This window comes from Cynocephalus volans, chromosome 2 (genome assembly GCF_027409185.1).
Source record: "Cynocephalus volans isolate mCynVol1 chromosome 2, mCynVol1.pri, whole genome shotgun sequence".
NCBI classification, from domain to species: domain Eukaryota; kingdom Metazoa; phylum Chordata; class Mammalia; order Dermoptera; family Cynocephalidae; genus Cynocephalus; species Cynocephalus volans.
Genome location: NC_084461.1, coordinates 152,093,313 through 152,114,383, shown reverse-complemented (window position 1 = coordinate 152,114,383; position 21,071 = coordinate 152,093,313). Strand labels below are relative to the sequence as shown.

The 21,071-nt window shown below is 41.0% G+C and overlaps 1 protein-coding gene across 1 annotated transcript in view; it reads right to left on the bottom strand.

The window, feature by feature from the left end:
- RANBP17 (RAN binding protein 17) overlaps positions 1-21,071 on the bottom strand; it is a 358,620-nt gene that overhangs the window by 22,607 nt on the left and 314,942 nt on the right. Inside the window, exon 25 of the mRNA XM_063086918.1 lies at positions 12,274-12,440. Coding sequence (XP_062942988.1) covers positions 12,274-12,440 — 167 coding nt within the window. The remainder of the gene's footprint in view (positions 1-12,273; positions 12,441-21,071) is intronic.

Sequence of the window (21,071 nt, the reverse complement as noted above, 5' to 3'; positions counted from 1 at the left end):
TCCCGGCTGTAGTGCAAAGTTGGGGTACAGGATGACTGCTGTAAATCATTCTACCTTAAGGATGGCCCTAGTAGGACTTATTAAAAGCTCAACTTGCCTCATTGTAAGTGCTTAAAACATACATCTTCAGATTAGAAGCCACCAAACAAACTAAGGAGCAGATAGTTTTGTGGTTAAGCATGTGAACTTGAGAATTAAACAGACAGGCTAAAATTTTAGTTCTTCCACTCACTGACTTTGTGATCTTGGGAAAATTACCTAATCTTTTTGTGCCTTACTTTCTATACCTGTAAAATGGTGATGATAGCACTACACCTTCACAGAGATACTGTGATGATTCAATCAGATAACGCATATGTATGGAGCTTAAGCTAGTACCTGCACATAGTAAGGATTTAAATTTTGCTAATTTTTTTTCCTAGAAACAAATACATAGTATATACATGGATTGCTGTGAAGGAGACTAAGATTGCAGCAGCACATGCAGAAAACAATTCTGTCATAAAATTTGAGTTTCTATTTTCCACTTTCAGTTTTAATGACATATCTGGCTTCCTTTAAATCCAAGTTATCCTCTGATCCAATTGTGGATGTTCTTTCAGCTTGTCTTTTTTTTTTTTTTTTTTGTCTTTTTCGTGACCGGCACTCAGCCAGTGAGTGCATTGGTCAGTCCTATATAGGATCCGAACCCGCGGCGGGAGCGTCGCCGCGCTGCCAGCGCAGCACTCTACCAAGTGCGCCACGGGCTCGGCCCTTTCAGCTTGTCTTTGATATCAATCTACTGCCATATTTTTGATAATAAAGTTGCAAATCAATCAGACGGAGCTCCTGGGTTAAATGGATGGCACATTTATTAAGACTCATTAGAAATATCTTTATTAACATTAGAAAATCTGGCTAATTAGTATTTTTTAACAGTATAAATAATGTGACTATACTTCATCTGCCTAAATGTTTTCTACTATGAGAGTCTTGCTAAGGTTCTATAGGTCAAAGTCTCAACATCAGTTAAATATGTAACTGTACTTTCTCCTACTTAGTATTATGGAATGGAATCTTAAGTATGAAAGATGCCTTGTATAGTACGTCAAAATGTTGAACAATATCATTTCAGTCTAAACACAGAAATGAAAAAAAAGGCAGATGATTTCCCTTTTGCTGTAATTGACTTTGGGATGCATGTCATGAACAGCACTATACAAAAGCAATTTTCATTGATTGACTGACTGATTGAGGCAAAGGGTGAATGTTCTTTCAGTTTACGTCCCTACTGAAGTATGATTCTTATAGCTCCTGACAGCTCATCACAACCTGTAGTTAAATGCCGTGTTAGCAATAAATAAATAAATAAATAAAATTTAAAAGGAGAGAGAGGGTGAGAAAGAAAATCATAGTTAGAACTTTGGGTTTTTAGTACAGCTGATTTGAGCCAAACAGATAAATAGATGAGGGTGAGATAAATTTAAATCTAACTGTTCCAGTTCTTCCATGCAATATATTTAGATTTTAGAGACTATAATTGTTAAAAATACCTTGTTAATAAGTAATTTCATAACTTAATCAGTAATACCGACCATCACACAGTTCTTGTTCTACTTCTGTGGAAGGTCTACTCTTTCTAGAGCAATTAGTTTTAACTGAAATTCTGTTTAGAGAAGTATTCCCATCAGTGTCCTATTCTTACAATCTCAAAAAGAATTAGTTACATCTCTGAAATGCCCCACTAATTCTATAAAACACACTCCTAATTTGGGCACATCTTTTACTCTGTGATATAACTAAATGAATGCTGATCTAAGGGGTTATAGATGCAACATGATGAGTGATGAAACAAAAAATTTCACATAGAAATGTTATCTTCCAAATTACTGTAGTAGATCAGTGTCTAATCTGCTACTAATCAGTAGTCATTAGTAATCTGATCACTGTTATTGTTGATCTTTTCTTAAAAATTTTAGTTTATCCTCCTAATGACATAAAAACACTTGGGAAATCCTCCCCACCCCCAATTTATGTAAACTGGATTTTTCTCAATTGTTAGGTCAAAGCAATGCTGGTAAGGCAATAATTCTTACTTGAAACAGATTTACTTAATTACAGTAACCATCAAATGGAGTAAATTTTAATGCTTGCAAAGTTAGATTTGTTTGCAAAATATGGAAGATGGTTTATTTGGAGAATATTTTAAAAAACACTGAAGATCTAAAGCCACACAGCAGGAAATAATAAACACGTTTCCAGGTGAGAGGCACTTAAAATGTCTTTCCTAAGTTGCTGCATACAAATGAAAAGGCTTGTAAGGATGTTGGAAAATGCTTTATGTAGGTTCATGCTTCATTGACTATGAAAGCTCGAGGAGATAACTTTTGCAACTTGGAATTGACACTGTTCATGCAATTATGCTTCCAGCAAAATATGTCCAGGTTGTGGGGGAAAAACAGTTCAAACTAGTAAATAATGGTATCATTTACATCAGTTTAGTTTAAAGAGCTGACAAACCCTCTCAAAACTCCAAGCACAATTAGTCATTAGGGTCTAGTTTTTCAGCACTGTTAAGCAATTTGTAACCCATTCCTTTTAATAGGGTTAGGCATTACTTAACCGACACAGATGCCTTGAAAACTGAAACCTCAAGTTATGAAGCAGTAACCTTGTTCATTACCTTCTGTGATAGACAAATCATCTATAAAAACAGTGTTTAATAGGCAACCAATGAATAATCAATGGCTCACTTTTCATCTCAGTGTGAAAATGAGAATAATCTAATACAAAGTCCCGCTGGTAAGAGGCTGAATCTTGGGTCTGCTGCTCTTCAAGGGCTGATTTATAAGGTTTTGGAAAGCTGATGTAAACAGATGATCAATGGGACTCATCCCTGCTCATAATAACCCCCAACTGGCCCACTCCCTCTTTTCCAAGTCCATCCCTTCAGGCTATTAGCTCTGTCCAGCTAATTCTTCCCACTATTCCTGCCTACTGCTTTTACTCTGGCCATCCGTTCAGTCCAGCCGACTCAGAAGTAATTTTATACGCAGCAGAGAGCGGGTGGAATTGATTTTTCACTCAGCGCTCAGTTCCCATCTGAATAATTATCAATTTTACTGCCTCATAAAGGGAAGAGTCAAAATTTCAAATCAATTCAAAAGAGCTTTTGAGATGACAGAAACTGTGCATAACAATAGAGGTCAAAGTTGTGAGTGACCTAAGGAGATGATGTCAGATATTACTATACCCAATAGTTGACATCAGAGGCACTCAAGATGATATAACCTAGTGCTAATGCAAATCATATTTATGCTGACTACCAGAGACCAGTCATTAATATTTAAAATGCTATCCGAAAGCCTACATTCCAAATAAATAGAATGTATTCCACTGTTAATAAAGATGTATCACTACTTAGTCATGTGCTATAAAGTGGAGGATTACCAAGTATTATTAACACACAGAAATTACTTAAACCACACATGTGTGGTAATTCTGAGTAAATACAAACTTGATTGTCTCCTGTACAACCATGTTACTTGCTCAGAATAATCTGATGGTATTTTGTTTAGGACCACAGCCTGTTGATTTTTGCTAAAATTTTCTACCAACTTAAAAGTTTTTTTTTTTTTTTAAATTTTATTTTGTCGATATACATTGTAGCTGATTAATGCTCCCCATCACCAAAACCTCCCTCCCTTCTCCCTCCCCCCCTCCCCCCCAACAATGTCCTTTCTGTTTGTTTGTTGTATCAACTTCAAATAATTGTGGTTGTTATATCTTCTTCCCCCCCCCCGTTTGTGTGTGTGTGTGTGTATGTGTGTGTGTGAATTTATATATTAATTTTTAGCTCCCTCCAATAAGTGAGAACATGTGGTATTTCTCTTTCTGTGCCTGACTTGTTTCACTTAATATAATTCTCTCAAGGTCCATCCATGTTGTTGCAAATGGCAGTATTTCATTCGTTTTTATAGCTGAGTAGTATTCCATTGTGTACATGTACCACATTTTCCGTATCCACTCATCTGATGATGGGCATTTGGGCTGGTTCCAACTCTTGGCTATTGTAAAGAGTGCTGCGATGAACATTGGGGAACAGGTATACCTTCGACTTGATGATTTCCATTCCTCTGGGTATATTCCCAACAGTGGGATGGCTGGGTCGTATGGTAGATCTATTTGCAATTGTTTAAGGAACCTCCATACCATTTTCCATAGAGGCTGCACCATTTTGCAGTCCCACCAACAATGTATGAGAGTTCCTTTTTCTCCGCAGCCTCGCCAGCATTTATCGTTCATAGTCTTTTGGATTTTAGCCATCCTAACTGGGGTTAGATGGTATCTCAATGTGGTTTTGATTTGCATTTCCCGGATGCTGAGTGATGTTGAGCACCTTTTCATATGTCTGTTGGCCATTTGGATATCTTCCTTAGAGAAATGCCTACTTAGCTCTTTTGCCCATTTTTTAATTGGGTTGCTTGTTTTCTTCTTGTAAAGTTGTTTGAGTTCCTTATATATTCTGGATATTAATCCTTTGTCAGATGTATATTTTGCAAATATTTTCTCCCACTCTGTTGGTTGTCTTTTAACTCTTTTAATTGTTTCTTTTGCTGTGCAGAAGCTTTTTAGTTTCATATAATCCCATTTGTTTATTTTTCCTTTGGTTGCCCGTGCTTTTGGGGTTGTATTCATGAAGTCTGTGCCCAGTCCTATTTCCTGAAGTGTTTCCCCTATGTTTTCTTTAAGAAGTTTTATTGTCTCAGGGTGTATATTTAAATCCTTAATCCATTTTGAGTTGATTTTAGTATACGGTGAGAGGTATGGATCTAGTTTCATTCTCCTGCATATCGATATCCAGTTATCCCAGCACCACTTGCTGAAGAGGCAATCCCTTCCCCAGTGAATAGGCTTGGTGCCTTTGTCAAAGATCAGATGGCAGTAAGTGTGTGGGTTGATTTCTGGATTCTCTATTCTATTCCATTGGTCAGTGTGTCTGTTTTTATGCCAGTACCATACTGTTTTGGTTATTATAGCTTTGTAGTATAGCTTAAAGTCAGGTAGTGTTATGCCTCCAGCTTTATTTTTTTTGCTCAGCATTGCTTTGGCTATTCGTGGTCTTTTATTGTTCCATAAAAATGTCTGAATAGTTTTTTCCATTTCTGAGAAAAATGTCTTTGGAATTTTGATGGGGATTGCATTGAATTTGTATATCACTTTGGGTAGTATGGACATTTTCACTATGTTGATTCTTCCAATCCAAGAGCATGGAATATCTTTCCATCTTCTTGTATCCTCTCTAATTTCTCTCAGCAGTGGTTTGTAGTTCTCATTATAGAGATTTTTCACCTCCTTGGTTAACTCAATTCCTAAGTATTTTATTTTTTTGGTGGCTATTGTAAATGGGCAGGCTTTCTTGATTTCTCCTTCTGCATGTTCACTATTGGAGAAAAGAAATGCTACTGATTTTTGTGTGTTGATTTTGTATCCTGCTACTGTGCTGAAATCGTTTATCAATTCCAACAGTTTTTTTGTAGAGGTTTTAGGCTGTTCGATATATAGGATCATGTCATCTGCAAACAGGGACAGTTTGACTTCATCTTTTCCAATCTGGATGCCCTTGATTTCCTTCTCTTCTCTGATTGCTCTGGCTAATACTTCCAACACTATGTTGAATAGGAGTGGTGAGAGTGGGCATCCTTGTCTAGTGCCTGTTCTTAAAGGAAAAGCTTTCAGCTTTTCCCCATTCTGGATGATATTGGCAGTGGGTTTGTCATATATGGCTTTAATTATGTTGAGATACTTTCCCTCTATACCTAACTTATAGAGGGTCTTTGTCATGAATGAGTGCTGAACTTTATCAAATGCTTTTTCAGCATCTATAGAGATGATCATATGGTCCTTGTGTTTGAGTTTATTAATATGGTGTATCACATTTCTTGATTTGCGTATGTTGAACCAACCTTGCATCCCTGGGATGAATCCCACTTGATCGTGATGAATAATTTTTCGTATGTGTTGCTGTATTCTGTTTGCTAGTATTTTAGTGAGGATTTTTGCATCTATATTCATCAAGGATATCGGCCTGTAGTTTTCTTTTTTGTTTATATCTTTACCTGGTTTTGGTATCAGGATGATGTTTGCTTCATAGAATGAGTTTGGGAGATTTGCGTCCGTTTCAATCTTTTGGAATAGTTTGTAAAGAATCGGTGTCAATTCCTCTTTGAATGTTTGGTAAAATTCTGCTGTGAATCCATCTGGTCCTGGGCTTTTCTTTGTTGGGAGCCTTCTGATAACAGCTTCAATCTCCTTTATTGTTATTGGTCTGTTCAAATTTTCTACGTCTTCACGGTTCAGTTTTGGGAGCTTGTGTGTGTCCAGAAATTTATCCATTTCCTCCAGATTTTCAAATTTGTTGGCGTATAGTTGTTTATAGTAGTCTCGAATGATTCCTTGTATTTCAGATGAATCAGTTGTAATATCGCCTTTTTCATTTCTAATTTTTGTTATTTGAGTCTTCTCTCTTCTTTTTTTTGTTAGCCATGCTAATGGTTTGTCAATTTTATTTATCTTTTCAAAAAACCAACTTTTTGATTCGTTGATCTTTTGAATTGTTTTTTGGTTTTCAATTTCATTCAGTTCTGCTCTGATCTTAATGATTTCTTTCCGCCTGCTAACTTTAGGATTGGATTGTTCTTGTTTTTCTAGTTCTTTAAGGTGAGGTGTTAGGTTGTTCACTTGCCATCTTTCCATTCTTCTGTAGTGAGCATTTAATGCAATAAATTTTCCCCTCAATACTGCTTTTGCAGTATCCCACAGGTTTTGGTATGATGTATCATTGTTTTCATTAGTTTCAATAAACTTTTTGATTTCCTGCTTGATTTCTTCTTGGACCCATATGTCATTAAGTAGAATGCTGTTTAATTTCCATGTGTTTGTATAGTTTCCAGAGTTTTGTTTGTTATTAATTTCTAGTTTTAATCCATTGTGGTCTGAGAAGATACATGGGATAATTCCAATTTTTTTGAATTTATTGAGACTTGATTTGTGACCTAATATGTGATCTATCCTGGAGAATGATCCATGTGCTGATGAGAAGAATGAATATTCTGAGGTTGTTGGGTGGAATGTTCTGTAGATATCTGCCAATTCCAATTGGTCTAGAGTCTTGTTTAGATCTTGTGTTTCTCTACTGATTCTTTGCCTAGATGATCTGTCTAATATTGACAGTGGAGTGTTCAGGTCCCCTGCTATTATGGTATTAGTGTCTATTTCCTTCTTTAGGTCTAATAGAGTTTGTTTTATAAATCTGGCTGCTCCAACATTGGGTGCGTACATATTTATGATTGTTATGTCTTCTTGATGGATCAGTCCTTTTATCATTAAGTAGTGTCCCTCATTGTCTCTTTTTATGGTTTTTAGTTTAAAGTCTATTTTGTCAGATATAAGAATAGCCACTCCAGCTCGTTTTTCTTTTCTGTTTGCATGGTAAATCTTTTTCCATCCTTTCACTCTTAGTCTGTGTGAATCTTTATGGGTGAGGTGGGTCTCTTGTAGGCAGCATATAGTTGGGTCCTGCTTTTTGATCCAGTCAGCCAGTCTGTGTCTTTTAATTGGGGAATTTAAGCCTTTAACATTAAGAGTTGTTATTGAAAGGTGTTGATTTATTCCTAGCATTTTATTGGTTGTTTGGTTGTCTTAGGTGTCTTTTGTTCCTTGCTTTCTGATTTACTGTTTGGTTTCTTTGTTTGTTGGTTCCTTAGGTTGTAGATAGTGTTTTTGTTAGCTTGTTTTCTCTTCATGAATGCCATTTTTATTGTACTAGCGGGTTTAGATTTTTCTTAGGTTTTTATGGCAGTGGTAGTTATTTTTCAGGAACCAAACCCAGTACTCCCTTGAGGATTTCTTGTAAGGGTGGTCTTGTGGTAGTGAACTCCCGCAGTTTTTGTTTGTCTGAGAAATATACTATTTGCCCCTCATTTCGGAAGGATAGCCTTGCAGGGTAGAGTATTCTTGGCTGGCAATCTTTGTCTTTTAGTATTTTGAAAATATCATCCCATTCCTTTCTAGCTTTTAGGGTTTGTGATGAAAAGTCTGATGTTAACCTGATTGGGGCTCCCTTATAGGTGATTTGACGCTTCTCTCTTGCAGCTTTTAAGATTCTCTCTTTGTTTCTGAGTTTTGCCAATTTGACTATGACATGTCTTGGAGAAGGCCTTTTTGGGTTGAATACGTTTGGAGATCGTTGAGCTTCCTGGATCTGAAGATCTGTGATTTTTCCTATACCTGGGAAGTTTTCTGCCACTATTTTGTTGAATATGTTTTCAATGGAATCTCCATTTTCCTCCCCTTCTGGAATACCCATGACTCGGATATTTGAGCGCTTGAGGTTGTCTGATATCTCTCTCAGATTTTCTTCCATGTCCTTGATTCTTTTTTCTTTCTTTTTGTCTGCTTGTGTTATTTCAAACAGCCCATCTTCAAGTTCAGAGGTTCTCTCTTCAACTTCGACAAGCCTGCTGGTTAAACTCTCCGTTGTGTTTTTTATTTCGCTGAATAACTTCTTCAGTTCAGCAAGTTCTGCTACATTTTTTTTCAGGACATTGATTTCCTTGTATATTTCCTCTTTCAGATCCTGTATACTTTTCCTCATTTCATCATGATGTCTAGCTGAGTTTTCTTGTATCTCATTCAGTTTCCTTAGAATTATCACTCGAAATTCCTTGTCAGTTATTTCAAGGGCTTCTTGTTCTATAGGATCTAGAGTATGAGATTTATTAACTTTTGGTGGTGTACTTTCTTGATTTTTTGTATTTCTGGTGTCTTTTTTTTGGTGTTTATTCATTGTGGCAGGGGGTTTCACAGTCCACCGGTTTGAGACTAATGACTAACTAGGATGTTGCTGTGGTTGCCAATTTGGTATGGCTCCCGCCGTGACTGCTCAGTTGGCCTCTAGTGTCTTGTGTGTGTGGTTGCCTCGGGTCTTGGGCTTCTCCGGGGATCCACCTTTCTGGTCAGCTTGTACTCTGCTGGGCTGGTGGATCACGTACCACAGGGTGTGTGATCTCTGTTGAGCTTTCACTTTCTGTACAGGACTTCTCCCCGTTCCGTGTGCTCTGGCCCAGGCTGTTAGATCGTGCAGTGGCGACCCCACCGGGTGTGTGGTTTCTGTCGAGTCTCCGCCTCCCTGGCCGCACGTCTCCCCCCTCTGTGCACACTGTGCTGGGCTGGGGCGTGTCTTCTGCACCCCTCGTCTATCAGCTGGGCCTTCAAGACCCTGCTCAGCACCGCCTCGCCCAGGAAGTCTACCAGGTTTCTGCTAGGCACAGACGACCGGTCTCTCTGGGTGCCTTTGTAGCACTGTGTAGATCTTTCTCGGGTCTTGTTCACCTTTGTATCCCCCCGGTATAAACCGAGTCTAGTGCCCGCCTGCAGCCTGGTCTCCGGCAGGTTCAAGCGGACCTGGGAACTCTCCTACCACACTATTCCCAACCAGAAATTCATTAGGCTTTTTTCCAAACTGGTGGCCGCAGAGATGGTATCTGCCTCCCAGTAACAGGAAGTTTACCGGGGCCGGAGTCCAGGGTGTGGTGGAGTGACAGTCGGCCCGCCCGTACTTCCTAGCCCTCCCAACACTGGTCGGGACGCCCCACACCCCCAGCCCCGCCAGAGAACCGCGGAGGGAGTGGGAGAGGAGGCCGGCCCGCAGGGTCCGGAAAGCCCCGCGCCAGGCCAAGCAAATGGGCTCAGTGATGGCCGAGCAGGGCGGAGCTGCCCGCACCTGGGAAAATGGAGGCAGCACCGGCGCAGTGAGTGGCCTGGTGGTGCAGGCGGGAGCCGCGTGGGCATCCATCCCCCGAACAGAGCTGTGCCAGGGATCACTCACAGTGCTGTGCCAGGTCGGGCGCTCGCTCTGTCTCTGGTTTGTTGCCTTCCGTGTTCTCGGCGCTGCCGCCTCGGGCTGTTCAGTCGCGGCGCCGCTCGGGCACTCCCAGGAATCTTCTTTAATGCCGGCCTGAAACCTCGAATCCTGAATAGGGCAGCTGGCCGCCTTCAGCGCGGCCCCAGCCTCCGGGATCCTGGCTGCATCCACAGCAGCCCTGGCGCCGTGTTCCCTGTTTAGAGACTCGCTTTTGCAGCTAAGAATCAGTTCTTTTCCTGCTCCACACTTCAAAGCTGTTGCCTGTAAATGAGGCAGCCTCTCCTGCCGGGGGCAAAGTGGCGTTGAGCCCCCACGACCGGCCAGCAGCAGCAGTCCTCCCTTAAGAGATGGCCAGAGGAAGGTCCACAAGTTTCCCGGCTTCCTGAGGCCCAGTGGCCACCTTTTCCACCTCAGCTACTCCGCGCCAGCCGCCGCAGCCGCCGCCATCTTGAAACTCAACTTAAAAGTTTTTGCCAAAGTGTATGGGACAATACACAATTATGGCTGAGTGCTGACAGGAATGATCTGGTGGTGGACTTGTCCCCTTGCTATGGTGGGCTGGGGATTGGGTTTGATTCCCAGCCAATCCATGGATATTTATTTTCTTCAGTAGCTACATGCTCTAAGTCAGTGGTTCTCAACCTTCTCCATGTAAAACACAAGAGGACTATGACACCCTCCCAACAGTACCAGTGACTACTGCATTTAGGTGGGAGTGGGGAGGAGGAAAGGTGCACTCAAATCTTGATAGAATGAATATTTTGAAAAGGCATTCCAGGTGAATTTAAGATGTTATCCCCACCTTAAGAATCAATGGTGTGAGTAGTAAGGACCTAGACTTTTGAGCTTAAGGACCTAGACTTTTGAGCTAAATAGACCTTGATTTGACTCCCAACTCCATCACTTTCCAGCTAAATAGACCTTGATTTGACTCCCAACTCCATCACTTTCCAGTTGATTTCTCTATGCCTCAATTTATTCATCTGTACAATGCAGATGATAATATCCACATTTCAAAGTTGTGGGATCTAAAGGAGAAGATTGCTCTGATAGTCCTCCCTTTCTGTGTCACTCTCTGTCATCACTGTATTAATCAAATTATCAAATAACTCATTAGTTAGTTACCTGTCTCTTTGTCTTACATGGCAGGAAACTTTTTAAGAAGAGATTTTAAGTCTTATGAGTCTTAATGGTTCTTGCACCTTGCATGTAATAAATCCTCAAAAAATATGAGTTACCCTCCCCTTCCCTTTCCTACCAACATATCGTAACAGTCCAGGGTCATACCAAATAGCTATAGACCTACAGCCTTTTGCCTAGTTACATAAAATCTGAATTACAAACATCCCTCCGTTGCTCATCCCCTCCCCCCCGCCACCAAAAATAACTGGTTAACTGAAACAGCACTGCAAATAAAGTTTACATAATTTCATTTAAATATTAGCAAGAAATAACAGCCAGGAAGGAAATGTCTTCCATAGTGGTCCCATTCTATTTTCATCATTTTTTTCTTAACATTGACATTTTCTGCTGCTTGCAGGTAACTTATTTGCTCGCTAATGACCATGCAGCAAGATACTGTTGAAGTGCTTACATCTGCAAATCACAGACTCTTAAGGATATAATTTGGCAAAAGAAAGCAACTAAAAATAGTGTGAAGAGATAATTTTCCAAATTTAGTGGAATTAGAAAATATCATAGTGATAATATTGCTATAAAAATGGTATTATTCTCTTTGAAATATTTCTGGCATGTATATTCATTTTTTATGCATGCTGTTACTGTGATTTGCAGAAGTGAGTTTTTTAAAACAGTATTAAAACTTGGACCTAACCCATAAGAGCCAGTTAGAAAATCCATCTGATAATAAAGAAATTGTGGCTTTATTACTTATCAGTTAAAAGCTCTTGGGAATATTACCTATCTACCTAAACCATGATTTCTCATCTTAAAATAGGAAAAATACCAACTATAAATATGGAAAGCTCCTAGCTAATTGCTTGGCACAGACTAGGAAGAAGGCCAAGAAAATGGTACCAGAGTAATCACAAAGCAAACTTAAGATGACATTATCAGATGCTCCAGGAAAGAAATCAGAGACTGACTGTTTCTAGTTCAAGTTACCTATTTTTCTAAAGCCTCTGAAAGAACTATCCTTGTTTCGAATTCTGGCTTCACTGAGGTGAGATAAATGACATAGGGATTTCTTGAGCGTGGGTAATCCTGAGGCCAGTGCACAATCCCACTTTCAGGGAAAATATTCCTAGGGAATAACTGGTAAAGAGATTTAGCAAGATCAGTTGCTTTAAAAAGATATTCAAGGACAAGGTTGTTTCTTAAGCTGGTGGTGACCAACCACCATTAGTTACCTGCTGCAGGACATCTGGGTTTTGCTGCATAAAATGTAATAGTCTCTGACCAGCCTGGGTAGCCTCTCTGCTTCGAAGTGGCTTCTTGCCCTCTTTTGCTATGTGCTTGAAGAGGTAGGTGACAATGTAGTCTAAACTGGTACAGCAACTGGAGGAGACAACTGTATCTGTAGAAACAATAAATGAGAATTCATTCGCTTACTGAAATGTTTGCTTCATTTGACTGTAATGTCTCCATTAAAAAAGAATTACTTTCTGGTTTTAAAGCACTTTTACCAAACTGCAAGTTCCCTGAGGGCAGGGATTTTGCCTTATCTCTTTAAACCCGATGCCTAATCCAGGGACTGGCATCGACATGCTAGTAAGTAGATGATTCCTGGCTTGAATCTGGTCAGAATTTTCCATTTGTGACCTTAACAACTTCTGTTCAATTCAAGTGACTGTTTATTCGAAGTATCTACTTAGCGCAAAGAGCTCTGTTTTAAGGGGAACAGGGGCCCAACCTCCACCCTTGTGTCAAGGAGCTCATAGCTTAGTATACACATCACTGTAGCACCATGCTGTCTAAGAATGAGTGACACACTGCTGTGAGGATTTTGAGGGGGAGATCACATTTAGATGGGGTCAAGGAGAGTTTGGTGAAGGACGTAACACCTGAGATGGGCTTAGAAAGATTATTTCAGTTAGATGTAAGAAAGGACATTTTTCAGGTAGAGAGATTAGCATAAGCAACAGTGTAGTGGGAAAGGTATGGATTTTGGAGCCAGACAGCTCTGGTTTCAAATCCCACTTTTCCAATTACTTGCTGAGTTGTTACTGTGAAAGAGCCACTTCACTTTTCTTACCATTTATAAAATACCTTTCAGAATTTAAAAAGAAAATAACAAGAAGTTCATCAGTAATAAAAATAGCTGATATTTATTGAGAGCTTACTATCTGTTTAATGCTTTACATGGATTATTAGTTTTAATTCTCACAACTGTCCTGTAACAGTTACTATTATTACCTCCACTTACAGATGCGGATACCGAAACTTAGAGAGATTAAGTGACTTGTCGATGTCACACAGCTAGAAGACTGTGCAGCCATGGTATAAAAATAAACAAGGAGTGGGACTCTGGATCTTTATTTTTAGCCACTACATTAAAACTAAGTATTGAGAACAAATATATGTAAGCACTAAACACTTTAAAACATGATGGGCACTCAAAAAGGCAGTTACTACTGGTTTGCCCTCACGGTAAAAAGGAATATTCAGGGAGTAGGACTTTTGGTTTGAGTGACAGAATATGTAGGGGAGTCATAAGAGAAGGTTGACAAAGTAGGTTGAGGTCTCACTTGAGGGCCTTCAATAGTGGATGGAGACATTTACATTAATTTGAACGGCAACAGAGGTGTTACTGAAGGTTTTTACAGCAAGTAAGTGACACTATAGAGAAACCATTTATTGAGTATCTCCTTTGTGCACTAAAATTATCATCTCATTTACTTCAAACAACTACTTTGTATAGTAGGCGTTATTTTCATTTTCTTTTTTTAAATCATAAACTAACAATTTATAATTGGATAGACTTATGGGGTACAAAGTGATGTTACGATTTATGAAGACAATGTGGGATAATTAAATCAAGCTAGTTAACACATCCATCGCCTCAAGTACTTCTTATTTTTTGTGCTGTGAATGTTTGAAATTTACTCTTAGCAATTTTGAAAGGTACAATACACTACTAGTAACTATGTTCACCACCCTGTGACACAGATCTCAAAAGAAACTTCATCCTTTTGTCTGAGACTTTGTATCCTTTGTCTATCATCTCCCCACTCCCAGCCTCTGTAACCACTATTTTACTCTCTGCTTCTATGAATTTGTTTTAGATTCCACATAAAAGTGAGAACATGTTGTATTTGTCTTTCTGTGCCTGGCTTATTTCACTTAGCATAAAGTTCTCCGATTCCATCCATGTTATCACAAATGACAGAATTTCCTTCTTTTTAAAGGCTAAATAGTAGACCATTGTGTATATATGCATTTTCTTTATCCATTCATCTGTTCATGGACACTTAGGTTAATTCCATAACTTAGCTATTGTGAATAGTGCTGCAACAAACACAGAAGTGCAGACATCTCTTCGACAACTGACTTCAAATCTTTTGGGTAAATACCCAGAAGTGGGATTGCTGGGTCATTATTTGCATTTTCAAATGAGAAAACTGCAGCTCAGAGACTGAGCAGCTTATCCAAAGTCCATGGTTTTGACTCATCTTATGACACTGCCCACATTTTTTGGCTAATGATAACATTTGGACACAATTCCTGGGAGTTTAAGATTAGCAAGAAAACAATTAACTCAAGAAGCAATTAAAAATGGTGCATATGGCAGACTGAGAAGGCGTAGACTTAGAGAGTAAGACTGGGAAGCACTAGACTATAAATGAGGAAATAGCTTTCTATTTCTCTTATTCATCTCTGAGGTTCTGAGACACATGTATACTCGTCATAGATTAGAGGTGAAATATTACCTGAATTAATTAAATAGTGGGTAGCTAAAGCTACCCTACAAAGTTTTCTGGAGAAGGTCTTGAGTTGTATTTAGTGATACAAATGGTCCCCGATTTATGATGGTTTGACATAAGTTTTTTACTTTACTTTCCTATGATGTGAAAGTGATACACATTCAGTAGAAACCATAATTTGGGTACCTGTACAACCATTCTGCCCTTCATTTTCAGTAAAGTATCCAATAAATTACATGAGGTATTCAACACTTTATTATTAAATAGGCTTTGTGTTAGATGACATTGCCAAACTGTAGGCTGATATAAGTGTTCCGAGCATGTTTAAGGTAGGTTAGGCTCAACAATAATGTTCAGTAAGTTAGGTATATTAAATGCACTAATGACAATGATATTTTCAATTTACAAGGGGTAACCTAATCGTAACTAGAGAAGCATCTGTAATACTTAACATTGATATAATATTACAGTTTTAAAACCCTCACATGCATCATTTTAAAGAGAAATGTCGTGGGAAAATAGAGGAAGGTTTTGGGGCGAGTTTTGAAATACAGATAGTTGTATGCATTTAATACAGAGGAAGGGGTAGAGGATACCAGATCATGATGGATGAGGGGTTGAATGAAGATCTAAGAGACAAGCATGGACAACAGTTTTGGAAAACTGTGGAGCTCTAAAGCTTTTAAGAAAGGAGCTTCTTTTCCCCTCCTAAAGCTATGGCATTTGATCGATTGATTAATTTACTCTTTATCTCTCCCCACTAACTGGGTTACTTTGAAGAAAAGGGAGCTTTGGTTTTATAACCCTGCAAGGTATGATAGACTTCGGATGTGTTATCCCCTCCAAAACTCATGTGGAAATCTGATCCCCAATGTGGCAATGCTGGAAGCTGTTTGAGTCATGGGGGTGGATCCCTCACGAATGGATTAATGCTCTCCCTGGGGGAGTAGGGGTAGTGAGTGAGTTCTCACTCTATTAGTTCCTGCAAGAGCTGGTTGTTTAAAAGACCCTGGCACCTCCTCTCTCTCTCTCTTGCTTCCTCTTGCCATGTGATCTGCTTGTACCCACAGGCTGCCTGCTGCTTTCCACCATGAGTAGAAGCAGTCTGAGGCCCATGCCAGATGCAGCTGTCCCAAAATCATAAGCCAAATAAACCTCTGTTCTTTATAAATTACCCAGTCTCACATATTTCTGTTATGGCAGCACAAAATGGACTAATACAAGGTAGATAGTGGAAAACATCTAGGCCTAAGAGTTTGACAAAGACATGTTCAGCCAGGTTCCTTTTCTTTTTCTCCACATTTCTACATTTGAAGTCCCAATCATGAAATATACTGATTACATAATTTAACATCTATAAAGGCAAATAGGAAATAGATATGGTTCCCCTCACTGGTGAGGAACAATATGCTATCAATCATACAAAAATTATAAGGATTTCACATAGATTTGGTGACCACATACCATGCAGGTTGCATGAAAAGGTTCTAAGACACAGAGTCAGTTGTGAAAAAAGCCAGGTAAACACTTAGGACACAAGGGTTGGAGCATATATCCTTGCAATAACAGCAAGAAGAGCTTCTATTGTGGTTGATTTACGATTGGGGGTTTTGGAAAATATAAATATTATTTCAGGGTAGATTTAAAAATGTGGAATTAAAAATAAAAGTGTGGAATCATAAGGATTTAGGGGCATTTGATCGAAAACAGAATGAACAGTGCTGAGGACTATGTACCAAGGTACTTCAAAAAGTTCATGGAAAAAATATAATTAAAAGATAATACAAAACTTTCCATAAACTTTTTTGAAGTATTCTCATTTTATTAATGGTTTTCTTTACTTGGAGCTCAAACTATTGTGTGAGACTCAAATAATGAAACTCTCCTAACGTGAAAGGATGGGCAGAAATCATGAATCTTTGGGACTTCCGGTCAAGATGGCGGAATAGACGGTCCCCAGCGTCACTCTCTCCCACAAATCAACCAATTTACAACTATAAAAATGTAACATCAGCCAAACTGGAGCCACTGGAGCTCACGTGAAGAGGAGAGACCTCATGAAGGCGGGAGAAACCACGAAGAGAGAAAGAAAAAACTGCTCTCAGCATTTCGGGCCATAGCCGCTTTAACACTGGAGCACATGGAGCAGGAGCCGGCAGAAGCCACAGCTATGCCCTTTAGATGGAATTACTTGGAGGCAGAAGGGGAGAAGAGGACTTTGGTGGCCCCCAGGACAGCAAAACCACTAACAGGGTTCCTGTGGACCTACGCAGGAGTGAGGAGCCAGAACGGCTGAAAAAGGGGAACCATTCAGAGGCAGGTGAGTCATCAAAGGGGACCAGCACATGGCCCGTCCCGTGGGAAGTGTTTGGAGCATGGGCGGTGGGGGAGACAGGCCCACCGGGAGAACACTGGGACACAGCAAGGACAGCTGATGCACCCCCTAGTCAGCACAGTACCACTCAGAGGAGACTGGTCGGAAATGCAGAATTGCATGGTGCAGTTTGATGAAAAGATTCAGGCCCAGATCAGAGTTTCTACACAACCCAGGTACACTGAGTATCAGGAGAGCCAAAAGTACCTATAAGGTCAACCATTAAACCCTGAGCTGCAGAAAACGTTTTCCCTAGGGAAACAGCAGCAAAGCGGCAATTTTGCTCAACCACACAGCTCAACTACTGGTTCCCACAGGAAGTTCACCTGTTTTAGATGCAAGCAAAGGACAAAAACTTAGTTCTAGCCCAGGCACACCATGAATGCCTTGGGGTCCACCAGGGGACATGAGGCATGGAGCCAGGGGCAGGACCTCTGCCCACAACCATTCATACCGCCAGCACCTCAGGGCCCCACCTGGGAACCTGAGGATCGGAGCCAAGGACTGGACCCCACTCCCACGTACAGGCATACCACCAATACCTAGGGGCCCGCCCAGGGACCCAGGGCTAGCAGCCAAGGACCGGACCCCCTTCCCACAACCAGGCATGCTGTGACAGTGCCTCAGGGCCCCACCTGGGGGCCCAAGGCATGGAGAAGGGGACCGGACCTCCCTCCCACAACGAGGCACACCATGCCAGCACCTCGGGGCCTGCCCAGGGACCTGGGGCATGGAGAAGGGGACCAGACCCACCTCCCACAACCAGGCTCACCATGCCAATGCTTCAGGGCCTGCCAGGGGACCCAGGGCATGGAGAAAGGAACTGGACCCCCCTCCCACAACCAGGCTCACCATGCCAGTACCTCGGGGCCCCCCCAGGGACATGGGGTAAGGAGCTAAGACCAGACCCACCCTTCCACAACCAGGCATGGTCAGCATACCAGGTCAGCACATCAGGGCCCGACCAGGGGCCTGAGGCATGGAGAAGGGGACCAAACCTCTCTCCCACAACCAGGCACACCATGCCCGTGCCTTGGGGTCCACCCCGGGACCCAGGACATGGAGAAGGGGACTGGACCCCCCTCCCACAACCAGGCACCCTGTGCCAGCACTTCAGGGCCCACTCCAGGGATCTGGGGGGAAGGAGAAGGTGACTGGACCCCCCGCAACAACCAGGCACACCATGCCAGCGCCTTGGGGCCCACGCTGGGACCCAGGGCATGGAGAAGGGGACTGGACCCTCCTCCCACAACCAGGCACCCCCCGCCAGTGTCTTACGGCTAGCCTGGGTACCCGGGGTATGGAGCTGGGGACTGGACCCCCCTCACACAACCAGGCACCCGGCACCAGCACCCTGGGGCCCACGAGGGGACCTGGGGTAGGGAGCTGGGCACTGGACCCCTCTCCCACAACCAGGCACCCCATGCCAGTGCCTCGGGGCCTGACCTGGGGCATGGAGAAGGGGACCGGACCCCCTCCCACAACCAGGCACACAGTGTCAGTGCTTTGGGACCCACTCGGCGACCCAGGCCATGGAACTGGGGATCAGACACTCTCCACAACCAGGTACACTGCCAGCACCAAGGAGCATGCCAAAATCATCTCCTCCATGTGGATGGCCACCATAGCTACCATGATAACCACGGCTGCCATGAAGGCAGCTAGATGCCACAACCACCACGCAGATGGTCCGCCAGCCACTGGAGTGAATTGACACAAGGAGAGTCATCAGCAGAGATAAAGAAAGGAGGAGGATGTCTGTCTCCACAGAGCCCATTTCATAGTGACGGAAGAGACATCTGCTCTATGATAGTATTGGGGACCCGATCATGCCTCTCAGCATTGGACAGCAAATCAATAGAGTAACCATTATTCTTTCAGAGGGAGAGAAGAAATCAAGGGTGATTAGAAGGGGAAGGGGGAGAGAAAGGGGGATGAGGAGGGATTGGACAAGGGGCATAAAGAATAATTATAATTTGTAACAATATATATGCTAGTAATATTGATTTGATCAACATATCTTAATGTTGAAACCCAAAAATATGTATAATCAATTTTGATTCAATAAAAATTAAAATTAAAAAAAAAAAGGAAAGAACCAGCAAAAAATAAAAAAAATCATGAATCTTCATATTTTGTCCTAGTTTTTGGTGTTTGGAATCTCTTAAAAAGAATTACATCAATAATTTAGACAATTTTGGAAATAATTTTTAAGCCTGATAAGCATTTTGTTTTCTCTAGGTGCTTGCTGTTTGGCACTGGAAACAACCAAGTGCTCCTTTTTTCCTGCAACTGGTCGGTCTCCACAGGAAGCACATACATCATTAATAGCCCTCCTGTTCCCTAAGACCCATCACCAAAAGCTGTTCTGAAAAGTTAACTGTATAGGAAACAATTGCTTAACTGAGAGTCAGGAAGGATAATGGGGCTGAGCTGAAATTTGGCTTCTGTTCAAAATTTTTCACCACAGCAGAAGGAAGGATGAAGGTCTTGGAAAAATATGGTTTGAAAGACCATTTCAGAGACAAAATCCTTATTTGGGTGGTATAATGGTTTTGGAAATAGGTGAGGCTAGGTTTGAATCTGTACTTTATAGATGTCTGACTTGACTGAGCTTCAATTGCACCTATGTAAAACGTGCTTAATATTACCTAATCTGCAAGGTGTTGTGTGACATAAATGAGATTAAAGTGTGTAAAAACTGTAATACAGTGCCCAACACATAGTGGGGTTTCACCTTTTCACTTCCCATTTGTTTTCCTGGCTGTTTCAATCCCTTAAACACTGAGCCTGTCAGTCTATTTAGCTACTCCATAGCTCTCTTCTCTTATTTAGCATTTTTGTGTGTGTGTGTGTGTGTGTGGTGGGAGAAAGTAATGGATACGGTCTCTAAGTTCTAAATATTTCCTGAATGTTTCACCCCTGTATTACATTCACACCATATACTCCAACCGATTCAAGAATGTGTTCAAAATAACATGTCCTCTTTTATTCTTTACATACTTTTTATTAATAATGAACTTTATGGGGAAAGATCTTGTGGTTCCTAGTTGGTTCAACTTTTTGCTTGCTCTCACCTTTCTTTATTTAGTCTTTTGGGCTTTTTTCTGCTTGGAAAGCACACCCACCCCTGCCATAGCTAGTCTTAGAGACGTTCCATCATTTCTTCTAAAATAGCCACTTAGCCACTCTCTATCAATCACCCCATTTTAATTTTTTGTTTAGCACTTACCATGACTTGATATTTTCCTGTGTGTTTGTTTGTTTGTTTATTTTCTCTCCCCACTAAAATACAAGCTTTCATGTGAGCAGGGCCCTTATCTGTCTTATTCCCTTTAGTACTACCAAGGTCTAGAATAGTACCTGGTACACAGTATGAGCACAACTGAAAATTATTGAATGGAGGAGTTGAGAGCCATTGTTAAGAGCAGTTTTTTGTAAGCCCTGTGCTTGGTCTCTGTGTGTAGATGATGCAGGGTGGGGGGGGGGGGTGGAGTGACTAAAAAGAAAGCCTGACAGAGAAAGACAAATACCTCATCATCTCATTCATATGTGGAATCTTAAAAAAAAAAAAAAAAAAAAAATTGGTTCTCATAGAAGTAGAGAGTAGAGTAATGGTTACCAGAGGCTGGAGGGGAGCGGGGTGAGGGGAAGGAGAAGTGGTAGACTAATGGGTACAAAACTATGTTATCTACCCTAAGTGAATCATTGTGCAGTATATGCATGTATTGAAACAGCACACTGTACCCCATAAATACGTACATGTAAATGTTCAAATAAAAAAAGATAGCCTGAAACCAAAAATGCTAATGAATAATTAACTAAAAACTTTTTTATATCATGTTCAGAATATTAGACAAGTCACTACTCTATCTCTGATTCAACCTTTCTGTACCTCCCTCCTATTTTT